We start from the raw sequence: 12,392 nt of genomic DNA, 5'->3' as shown, positions 1-12,392 counted from the left end.
AATTTGGATGTGGTGTTAAACTTTGTACAGTCCTCCTGGTTTGAACCTCTGATGACGGTAGAAGACAAGTACCTCACGTGGAAGACTGTGATGTTTCTGGCCCTGGCTTCTGCTAGACGTGTCTCAGAATTAGGGGCCTTATCGTGTAAAAGTCCCTACTTGGTCTTTTACGAGAACAGAGCGGAGCTCAGGACTAGACAGCAGTTCCTGACGAATGTAGTCTCCGCGTTTCACTTGAATCAACCTATTGTGATCCCGTCCACTTCTGGCACTTCTGCCCCTTCGGAGGCATTGGATGCAGTGCGAGCCTTGAAAATCTATGTCAAGAGGACGGCTCGGATCAGAAAGACGAATTCCTTGTTGATGCTGTATGAATTGCAGAAGAAGGGTTGCCGTCCATTGCTCGTTTGATTTGGCTTGCTATCTAACAGGCGTTACCTGTTCCACAGTCTCTGAAATCCCACTCTACGAGATCAGTGGGATCTTCCTGGGTGGCTGCCCGTGGAGTCTCTGCCCTACAACTGTCCCGAACTGCTACCTGGTCGGGGAAGAACACCTTTGAAGTTTTACAAATTTGATACCCTGGCCAAAGAGGATACCCAGTTTTGGCAGGCGGTGCTGCAGATGTATCTGCACGTTCCTGCCCGTTCTGGAAGCTTTGGGACATCCCCTTCGTACTAATGTGTCCCCAATATCCCTTATGGATGCTAGAGAAAATAGGATTTTAAATACCAACTGGTAAATCCTTTTCTCTTACGTCCTAGAGGATGCTGGGGACTCCGTAAGGACCATGGGGTATAGATGGGCTTCGCAGGAGATAAAGCACCTAAAAAGAACTTTGACTATGGGTGTGCACTGGCTCCTCACTCTATGCCCCTCCTCCAGACCTCAGTTAGATCTTGTGCCCAGAGGAGAATGGATGCACTGCAGAGAGCTCTCCAGAGTTTTCTGTTGAAGAAGAATTTTGTTAGGTTTTTTATTTTCAGGGAGTCCTGTTGGCAACAGGCTCCCTGCATCGTGGGAGAGAGAAGCAGAGCTGGCTTGTCAAGTTGGGCACTGCTTCTAAGGCTACTGGACACCATTAGCTCCAGAGGGAGTCTGAACACAGGTCTCACCTGAAGTTCATCCCGGAGCCGCGCCGCCGTCCTCCTCACAGATGCCGACTAGGCAGCAGAAGACATCAGATCTTCATGAGGTAAGGCACGCAGCGGTAAGCTGCGCGCCATTGCTCCCAGTCACACACACACAGAGCAGCACTGAAGGGTGCAGGGCGCAGGGGGGGGCGCCCTGGGCAGCAATAAACTTCACATTTGGGCAAATACAGATTGATTAGGCTGCGGAGGCAGTAAATCTATGATCCCCCGCCATTTTTATTGAAAAATCACTGGGACCGAAGCCCGCCGTCGGGTGGGCGGGGCTTGATCCTCAGCACTAACCAGCGCCATTGTCTCCACAGAAGCTGCATGAGGAAAACGCTGGCTCCCTGGTCTCTCCCCTGCTGAACTTCACAGGCTGGAAAAAAGAGGAGGGGGGCACATTAGAGACGCAGTGGGTGGGAATTGGCATATTATATATAGAAAAGCGCTATCTGGACATATTTCTTCCAGTGTTTTTAAGCGCTGGTGTGTGGTGGCATACTCTCTCTCTGCCTCTCCTTAGGGCCTGGTTGGGGTTTTGTCCCCTTATAGGTTAATCCCTGTGTGTGTGGGGTGTCGGTACGTGTGTGTCGACATGTCTGAGGCGGAAGGCTTCTCCAAGGAGGAGGTGGAGCAAATGAGTGGTGTGTCCCCGTCGGTTGTGCCGACTCCAGATTGGATGGACATGTGGCATATGTTGAATGCAAGTGTGGCATCTTTACATAAAAGGCTGGATAAGGCTGAATTAGGGGGGACATCAGGGGGTCAATCCTCGGATTGGACCGACTCACAGGGCCCGTCGGGGTCTCAAAAGCGTCCCTTAACACGACACTACTACCGACACGGATTCTGATTCCAGTGTCGACTATGACGAAGTAAAATTGCACCCTAGGGTGACTAAAACCATTCAGTGTATGATTGTGGCATTAAGGGATGTGTTGCATATTGGGGATGAACCCTCGGTCCCCGACACAAGGGTACACATGTTTAAGGAAAAGAAACAGATTATTAACTTTCCCACATCTCATGAATTGAATGATTTCTTTGGAAAAGCTTGGGAGACTCCGGATAAGAGACCGCAGATCCCCAAAAGAATTTATATGGCATACCCCTTCCCTAAGCAGGACAGGGAGATTTGGGAATCACCCCCCCCCCCCCCCCCCCCACTGTGGACAAGGGCCTGACGCGCTTGTCCAAGAAAGTGGCGCTATCGTCTCCTGACACAGCAGCCCTTAAGGACCCTGCAGATCGCAGGCAAGAAACTACCTTAAAGTGTATTTATTCTCATACGGGTGCTGTGTTAAGACCGACAATTGCGTCGGCATGGGTGTGTAGCGCAATTGCAGCTTGGACAGATGAGCTGACAGATCAAATATGGATAAGGATACTATATTCCTAACTCTAGCCCATATTAAAGACGCAGTCTTATTTATGAGGGATGCTCAAAGGGACATTGGATTGCTAGCTTCTAGGGCCAATACCATGTCTGTCTCAGCGAGAAGATCCTTATGGACTCGCCAATGGACGGGTGATGCGGATTCCATAAAACATATGGAAGTACTACCCTATAAGGGTGATGTATTGTTTGGGGATGGGCTGACGGACCTGGTTTCCACAGCTACAGCAGGTAAATCAAATTTTTTACCATATATTCCCCAACAGCAAAAGAAAGTAACACCCTATCGGATGCAGTCCTTTCGGTCGCACAAGTCCAAAAGAGGTCGGGGATCCTCTTTCCTCGCCAGAGGTAAGGGCAGAGGCAAGAGAGCACCTGCTTCGGCAGGTGCCCAGGAACGCAAGTCCTCCCCGGCTGCTCCAAAACCCACAGCATGACGCTGGCCGCACCGGTGGGGGCACGTCTTCGACTTTTCAGTCAGGTCTGGGTCAGTTCGGACCTGAATCCCTGGGTGTTGGAAATAGTTTCCCAGGGTTACAAATTGGAATTCGAGGAGGTGACCCCGCACCGATTTTTCAAATATGCCCTACCAGCTTCCACATTGGAAAGGGATATAGTGTTAGCTGCAATTCAAACGCTGTGTATACAGCAAGTGATAATCAAGGTACCCCTGCACCAGCAGGGAAGAGGTTACTACTCAACCCTATTTGTGGTCCCGAAACCGGACGATTCGGTCAGACCTATTTTGAATCTGAAATCCCTAAACCTGTACATAAAAAGATTCAAATTCAAAATGGAATCTCTCAGAGCGATAATAGCCAACATGGAGGAGGGGGAGTTTATGGTGTCTCTGGACATAAAGGATGCGTACCTTCATGTCCCCATATATGCCCCCCATCAGGAATACCTGAGATTCGCTGTACAGGATTGTCATTACCAATTTCAGACGTTGCCGTTTGGACTCTCCACGGCCCTGAGGATTTTCACCAAGATAATGGCGGAAATGATGGTGGTCCTGCGCAAGCATGGAGTCACAATTATCCCATACTTGGACGATCTCCTGATAAAAGCGAGATCAAGGGAGAAATTGCTGAGCAGTGGGGCGCTCTCTCTGAGAGTGCTCCAGCAACACTGTTGGATTCTAAATCTACCAAAGTCACAGTTGATTCCGACAACTCTACTACCGTTCCTAGGTATGATACTGGATACGGAACAAATGAAGGTCTTACTCCCAATAGAGAGAGCCCAAGACATCCAGAACATGGTCAGAGACCAGCTAAAACCGAAAAGGGTGTCAGTTCACCAATGCACTCGAGTTCTGGGGAAAATGGTGGCGGCCTACGAGGCCATTCCCTTCGGAAGGTTCCATGCAAGGACTTTTCAATGGGACCTTCTGGACAAGTGGTCCGGGTCCCATCTGCACTTACATCGGAAAATAACTCTGTCCCGAGGGACCAGAGTGTCCCTCCTGTGGTGGTTGCAAAGTGCTCACCTCCTGGAGGGTCGCAGGTTCGGAATTCAGGATTGGATCCTGTCTACACATCAATGTGTTGGAACTCAGGGCCATTTACAACGGCCTTCGACAAGCGGAGAGTTTTCTTCGAAACCTACCGGTTCTGATTCAATCAGACAATGTCACAGCAGTGGCTCATGTGAACCGCCAAGGCGGGACAAGAAGCAGAGTTGCGATGGCGGAAGCCACAAGGATTCTTCGCTGGGCGGAAAATCATGTACGCGCTCTGTCGGCTGTCTTCATTCCTGGAGTGGACAACTGGGAAGCAGACTTCCTCAGCAGACACGATCTCCATCCAGGAGAGTGGGGACTTCATCAAGAAGTCTTTGCAGACGTAACACGTCTTTGGGGAACTCCTCAAATAGACATGATGGCGTCACGCCTCAACAAAAAACTTCGGAGGTATTGCGCCAGGTCTCGGGACCCTCAGGCAGTAGCAGTAGACGCTCTGGTAACACCGTGGGTATTCAAATCGGTCTACGTGTTTCCTCCTCTTCCTCTCCTGTTGAGGATCCTGTTGAGGATCATAAGACGAAGAAGAGTACAGACGATACTCGTTGTCCCAGACTGGCCTCGAAGGGCCTGGTACTCTGATCTACAAGAGATGCTCACAGGAGATCCCTGGCCTCTTCCTCTGAGGGAAGACCTGTTGCAGCAGGGGCCCTGTGTATTTCAAGACTTAACGCGGTTACGTTTGACGGCATGGCGGTTGAACGCCGAATCCTAGCGAAAAAGGGGATTCCGGAAGAGGTCATCCCTACTTTAATAAAGGCTAGGAAGGAGGTGACGATAAAACATTATCACCGTATCTGGCGAAAGTATGTGTCTTGGTGTGAGACCAAGAATGCACCTACGAAAGATTTTCATCTGGGTCGTCTTCTCCACTTCCTACAGACAGGAGTGGATACGGGCCTGAAATTAGGCTCTGTTAAGGTACAGATTTCGGCCCTCTCAATTTTCTTTCAGAAGGAATTGGCTTCTCTTCCAGAAGTCCAGACGTTTGTAAAGGGAGTGCTGCACATCCAGCCCCCTTTTGTGCCTCCAGTGGCACCATGGGACCTGAACATGGTGTTGCAGTTCCTAAAATCACACTGGTTTGAACCGCTTAACAAGGTTGAGTTTAAATTTCTTACCTGGAAGGTGGTCATGTTGTTGGCCTTAGCATCAGCAAGGTGAGTGTCAGAATTGGCGGCTTTGTCACACAAGAGCCCCTACTTAATTTTTCATGTGGATCGAGCTGAATTGAGGACACGTCTGCAATTTTTGCCTAAAGTGGTTTCTTCGTTCCATATGAATCAACCTATTGTGGTGCCTGTGGCTACAAGTGACCTGGAGGATTCCAGATCCCTGGACGTAGTCGGGGCCTTAAAAATGTATGTAGCCAGGACGGCTAGAATTGGGAAAACAGAGGCTCTGTTTGTCCTGTATGCGGCCAATAAGATTGGCGCTCCTGCTTCTAAGCAGACTATTGCTCGCTGGATCTGTAATACGATTCAGCAGGCTCACTCTACGGCTGGATTGCCGGTACCAAATTCGGTTAAGGCCCATTCCACTAGTAAGGTGGGCTCTTCTTGGGCGGCTGCCCGAGGCGTCTCGGCATTACAACTTTGCAGAGCGGCGACTTGGTCGGGGTCAAACACTTTTGCTAAATTCTACAAGTTTGATATCCTGGCTGATGAGGACCTAGCGTTTGCTCAGTCGGTGCTGCAGAGTCATACGCACTCTCCCGCCCGATTGGATGCTTTGGTATAAACCCCATGGTCCTTACGGAGTCCCCAGCATCCTCTAGGACGTAAGAGAAAATAAGATTTTAAACCTACCGGTAAATCTATTTCTCCTAGTCCGTAGAGGATGCTGGGCGTCCCAGTGCGGAAACTCTGCAAGACCTGTATATAGTTGTTGCTTACATAAGGGTTATGTTACAGTTGACATCGGTCTTGGACCGTTACTGTCGTTTGTTCATACTGTTAACTGGTTATGTATGTTCCAGGTTACATGGTATGATTGGTGTGGGCTGGTATGAATCTTGCCCTTGGATTGCTAAATCCTGCCTTGTATTGTCCATCTCCTCTGGGCACAGTTCTCTAACTGAGGTCTGGAGGAGTGGCATAGAGGGAGGAGCCAGTGCACACCCATAGTCAAAGTTCTTTTTAGGTGCCCTATCTCCTGCGGAGCCCGTCTATACCCCATGGTCCTTACGGAGTCCCCAGCATCCTCTACGGACTAGGAGAAATAGATTTACCGGTAGGTTTAAAATCTTATTTTCTCATAATCCATAAGGGTTATTGGGTGCCCGCCTCTGTGCTGCGACTTTCTGCAGGTTCTCTGTTGGGCGTTACCTGTTCAGCTGTTAATGTTGGCAGCTGTTGCTGGCCCGGTTAGGTTTTGGTGTGCTCGTGTGTAAATGTCACCACACTTATTGTTATGTTTCTTCTCTCAAGTATGTCATTCTCTTTTGGGCACTTTTTTTTTTTACCTATAACTGACCTGTAGGAGGAGGCATAGAGGGGAGGAGCCAGTACATCCAGTTGAAGAAATTTAAAGTGCATTGGCTCTTTTGGACTTGACTATACCCCTTCGTACTAATCTGTCCCCAATATCCCTTATGGACTACGAGAAAAGAATTTACCGGTAGGTACTTAAAATCCTATTTCCTTACAGATCAGTGGGAAACATGATGTTGTTTTCTTGATTACAAAATATGGATACATTCACCTCTACGACCTTGAAACTGGCACCTGCATCTATATGAACAGGATCAGTGGAGAGACCATATTTGTCACTGCACCTCATGAAGCCACAGCAGGAATAATTGGCGTGAACAGAAAAGGACAGGTAATACTGCTACAGCCAATGATATTGTCGGTTGCCAATGGCGAGAGCTTTTTATACAGTATATTTTTTATTTGCATCCCCGTATCCATTAAAATGTATATTCTCATTCTTTTGCTTGTGATTTACTATTTACTTGTGTTTCTTTGAAAGCTAGTTTAATTTATGTAGCCCAACCCCTCTAATACTATTGTATGGACAAAGTCTCACACGTGGGTTGCATTGGAACAGCAGTAGTTCCCTACCTCGGTACTCCATTCACACTAATGGTCCACGTTTTAAAGATAGCTATTTTTGAGCTCTGGTGGCTTAATTAGTATCTCGGTTATTTTGATGTAATCATCTGTGCTCAAGTATGGATGTCCCCAAAGCCTGATCTGTTTGTGCGCCTTGAGGACCGAGGTTAGGAAACATTGTACTACAGCGTTCCAGTCCATTGTTTTAAAGTTCTAGTAACACTATTGGGCCTCCTTCGGCTGCTATTTATAGTTTAGTCTATTGTTATTTAATAGTAGGGATATATTAGGCAACCCAGATGATTATTGGTAATGACTAGATTTCTGTTATGTTAGCAATGGCATTTATTTACTTTTAATATTTTTTTTTATGCTTAGGTTCTTTCGGTTTGTGTAGAAGAGGAAAATATAATACCATACATCACAAACGTTCTGCAGAACCCTGATCTAGCTCTGCGCATGGCTGTCCGTAATAACCTTGCAGGAGCTGAAGAACTGTTTGCCCGCAAATTTAATGCTTTATTCGCACAGGGGAATTATTCTGAAGCAGCGAAGGTGGCTGCAAATGCACCTAAGGTAAGACCTTGTTCAATGAAACTGCTGTATAGAAAAAAAGATGCAAAAATTGAATTGAATGAGCTTTCAAAGGTCACGCTTGTTGAATGGTTTCTTGCTGTAGACACTAGTGTAGATGAACTGACATTTCTTTCTTGGCTAACCATTTCTAATTAATATGGAAATATTAGAAAGTGTACCAGATTAGTCCTGCAATCTGTATTGCCGTACTGCTCTAGGATAACCTGTGAGACATACATTTACTAATTTATGTCATGAGAACTGGTTAGTGGTAAGTGGGGTACTTGATAGGGGTGGAAAAGAATTGGACGAATAACTGAGCACTACTGATAATGAGTTCAATAAACTGGGCAAGTCTGACTTCTTATGTGATGTGGAGACTTTGAATTTATGGTTAGAAATAAAAGTATTTGGATATTGTTGCTGTGAGAGGGCACAGGCATGGTGGGTTTTTGTTGGTAAGTGGTTGAACTTTGCATGTTTAGGGTATACAAAGTCCATGCATGCATTAAAAGAGGAGAAGCCCCTATGCACTCATCTGACGTGGGGAGGCAAATGGATGTTATTTGTCAAAGAAGTTGAAGGTTTGGTTAGGACAGGGCATCTGCACTTTTAAATTTATTCCCATCCTGCAATGGCAAAATGGTTTGCCCTGGTGCAACACCAAATAATATTATGTTTGTTCAACTCATTCATGTGGAGATATTAAACAATCCTTGTATGCTACGTGTGGTAAAAAACAAACAAACAAGTTAAACACATTTTCTGCAGCAGGTTACATTGGTTTCCAGAGGAAAAACATTGGTGTGTAGAGTGGATCTTGATCCAGAGGCACCAACAGGCTAAAGCTTTAGCTGTCCCAGGATGCATTGGGGCCTCCTCTATAACCCGGCCTCCAGACACTGAGAGCTGAGTTTCAAGTTGGTGCCTGCAGCAGTAGGTCCCCTAAAAGGAGGGCTGCACTGGGCAGTCCTGAAAAGCTTTTCTGAAACCAGATTTCTTAATCTCTGGCTGGGCTGTCAGCGCTGTATGTCAGAGTGACATTCATCGCTGCATCTCCATCACCTCCCAAGCGGTGTGTGTATGTATATGTATGTGTATATATATATATATATATATGTGTGTGTGTGTGTGTGTGTATATATATATATATGTATATATGTATGTATGTATGTATGTATGTATGTATGTATGTATATATTACACTGCTCAAAAAAATAAAGGGAATACTAAAATAACACATCCTATATCTGAATGAATGGAATATTCTTATTAAATACTTTGTTCTTTACATAGTTGAATGTGCTGACAAAATCACACAAAAATGATCAATGGAAATCAAATTTATTAACCCATGGAGGTCTAATGCAAGACATTTGCAGGGCTCTGGCAGTGTTCCTCCTGTTCCTCCTTGCACAAAGGCGGAGGTAGCGGTCCTGCTGCTGGGTTGTTGCCCTCCTACGGCCTCCTCCACATCTCCTAATGTACTGGCCTGTCTCCCTGTAGCGCCTTCATGCTCTGGACACTACGCTGACAGACACAGCAAACCTTCTTGCCACAGCTTGCATTGATGTGCCATCCTGGATGAGCTGCACTACCTGAGCCACTTGTGTGGGTTGTAGGGAGGTCATACAGGCATGTGGAGGCCACACACACTACTGAGCCTCATTTTGACTTGTTTTAAGGACATTACATCAAAGTTGGATCAGCCTGTAGTGTGTTTTTCCACTTTAATATTGAGGGTGACTCCAAATCCAGACCTCCATGGGTTAATAAATTTGATTTCCAGTGTATTGGCAGCCAAGAAGTCGACCACGTCTGTACTGGCTTGCCGCATACTGTGGTTGAGGTCATGGAAAGTGGACCTAGACTCCAAAAAGACCTTGGAGGTACTCCCCTTCAATGGAGACATTTTGTTTGGGGAAGACCTAAATAAAATAGTCTGAATTAGCAGCCGCTAAGACTGCTTTTCTCCCCACTACTAATCCTTCTGCACAGTAGGCAAAAGCAAAGGGTCAGGCATACCCGAGACAATCTCGTGTTCCCAAAATCACCAAGCCCAAGGCAAAACAATCTTGGGCAGCCCGTCGGCGTTGCTTCAAAACATGACAAGCCTGCTGCATGACTGGGCGGGGCTCCCCCTGGGTGATCTCAGGGTGGGAGGATGACTTCTACGGTTCGCCCAGGTCTGGTTAAAGACCACTTTAGACACATGGGTACTGGAAGATGTCTCTCTCAAGGGTATGGTGTCTCCTTCAAGAGACGTCCCCCGCGCCAGTTCTGCACTACGGCCCTCCTTTCGGATCTGTTAAAGGTGCAAGCTCTACAAACTATTTGGGAGTTCTCCTGAGTACAGGAGTGGTTGTTCTGGTACCTCAGTCCCAGAGAGGCAGAGGTTACTACTCGACCCTGTTTCTGGTCCCGAAACCCAATGGGTCCTTCCAACCTATACTCTACCTTAATTCTCTGAGCAAGTTTGTGAGTGTGTCCAGGTTTTGTATGGAAACACTGCGCTCAATTGTGCTGGCTTTGGGACCTGGAGACTCTATGGTATCCCTGGATATACAGGATGCATATTCATATTGCCATTTCACATCAGCAGTTACTAACTACAAATTCCAATGCCACTTGGACTGACTACGGCTCCTCTGATCTTTACCAAGGTCATGGCCGTGATGATGGCCCATCTCTGTCGCCAGGGAGTCAGAATCCTGCCATACTTGGACTGATTCTGGCAAATTCCCACAAAGTCCTTCTCGGTCATCTTCAAATGAGTGTGACCTTCCTGCAAGGCCATGGGTGGCTAATCAATTCCAAGAAGTCCTCGTTGGTCCCAGCTCTGAGCATGGTGCACCTAGGGGCACTCTTGAACACGCACAGTCAATGACTGTTTCTGTCTCCAGACAAAGTCCTGAAGCTTCAGGACAGGATAAGATGCTTCCTTTGTTGCCCCAGAGTGTCAATACACTAGGCAATGCAAGTGCTTGGCCTGAGAGTACGCTCCTTTTAATTCCCGCCCACTACAACGGTTAATCCTTTCCAAGTGGGACGGCCTGCTTCATCGGATCAGATCTCAAATGATATCTTTGACTCCGGAGGTTCGTCTGTCGCTGACCTGTTGGCTCCAGGACCAGCAATTGAGCGGGGGCTGTCCCTTCTGGATCCTGCTGACTACGGGCGCCAGTCTTAGGGGATGGGGAGCGGTGTTGGAGCAACACTTTTCAAAGTCGTTGGACCAAGGAGGAATCACTCCTTCCAATAAATATTGTGGAGCTGAGTGTATTGAACACTGCCCTATCTCTTGCCTTGCCTTGCCCTGCCTCTGGTACGGAACAGGCCTGTTCAAGTACGGTCAGACAACGCCACCACGGTGGCATGCATAAACCATCAAGGCGGCACTTGAAGCTGCGTGGCAATGATGGAAGTGTAAAAACTCCTTTGTTGGGCAGAACGCCATCTGCCAGCCATATCGGCAGTGTTCATTCCAGGCATCCTGAACTGGGAAGCGGACTTCCTCAGTCGCCAGGATGTTCTCTCCATAGAGTGGAGTCTTCATTCAGAAGTCTTTCAACCCCTAGTGGACAGGTGGGGCCTACTGGACGTAGACCTCATGGCGTCTCGACACAATCGCAAGGTTTTGGTCTTCGGATCTCTGACCAGGGATCCTCAAGCAGCATTCGTAGAGGCACTGGCGGTTCCATGGAACTTTCGGCTGCCCTACGTGTTCCCTCCAGTGTTACTCCTGCCCAGGGTCCTACGGAAGTTCAAACAAGGAGGAGGAATACTACTTCTAGTCGCTCCAGCTTGGCCCAGACGGCATTGGTTCTCAGACCTACAGGATCTGTTGACAGGCCATCTTCTACTTCCTCAGCAACAAGACCTCTTCGTACAGGAGCCTTGTCTCTACCCAGACCTGGCCAGACTGGCTTTGACGGCGTGGCTCTTGAAGCATCACTCCTGAGGGCCAAAGGATTTTCTGAGGCAGTTATTCGAACTATGTTGAAGGGCCACAAACCGGCCTCTGCCCAGATTTAATACACTGGAATTCTTATTTCTCCTTCATCCACTAGGGGCCACTGGAGTGTAGTTACAATGGGGAGATAGTAGGTGGTATTGGTAGCTGGCACTTTAAAAATTCTCACACTGTGGCTAGCTCCTCCCCTACTATCTCCCCTCCAAGCCAGTCTTAGTTAAGTGCCCGAGGTAGCTGGTTCACTTGGGTTTAGCTGAAGAATTTTCTTCTTTTTTCTTTATTATTTTATTTTTCTTACACACAGTGGTGAGTGAAGTATACTTTATTTGTGGTGGCTATGTATGTTTTTAGAGCAATCTGTTTATTGTTGTACAACCCACTCCAGAAGGGCTCTCTGGGGCTGTAATGTACTTTATTGTATCCTTACCTGTCCTCCTCATGGAGAAACAGACAGGATGATTGGGGGAGGCTGAGTATGTGTTTATACAACCCTGACTGAAAAACGGGTGTGTGTCATTCTGATAACCCTCTGCTCCCCCAGCTCCCCGCACCCCCCGCACAGATCCCCACTCAGCGCGACTCACAGAGCCGGCACAGGGATCCCGCTCGAGCGCAAAGCAATGTTTAAATTTGGCGCCTTGTACGGAGGGGGCGGAGCTAAGTCCCGCTCTGTAGAGCGAGCTCAGCGCTCCCTGCTCCCAGGCGGCGACTCGCGCTCTGTTCAGCGCAA

The 12,392-nt window shown here is 47.7% G+C and overlaps 1 protein-coding gene across 2 annotated transcripts in view; it reads left to right on the top strand.

Moving 5' to 3' along the window:
- The window catches only part of CLTC (clathrin heavy chain), a 161,536-nt gene that overhangs the window by 65,933 nt on the left and 83,211 nt on the right, over positions 1-12,392 (top strand). For both annotated transcript variants that reach the window (XM_063954051.1, XM_063954050.1), the window contains exons 6-7: positions 6,707-6,880; positions 7,492-7,689. In XM_063954051.1, coding sequence (XP_063810121.1) covers positions 6,707-6,880; positions 7,492-7,689 — 372 coding nt within the window. The remainder of the gene's footprint in view (positions 1-6,706; positions 6,881-7,491; positions 7,690-12,392) is intronic.

This window comes from Pseudophryne corroboree, chromosome 2, assembly GCF_028390025.1.
Source record: "Pseudophryne corroboree isolate aPseCor3 chromosome 2, aPseCor3.hap2, whole genome shotgun sequence".
Classification (NCBI taxonomy): Eukaryota; Metazoa; Chordata; class Amphibia; order Anura; family Myobatrachidae; genus Pseudophryne; species Pseudophryne corroboree.
Note: the sequence above shows the minus strand (reverse complement) of the source record. Positions and strands in the feature narration are given on the sequence as shown.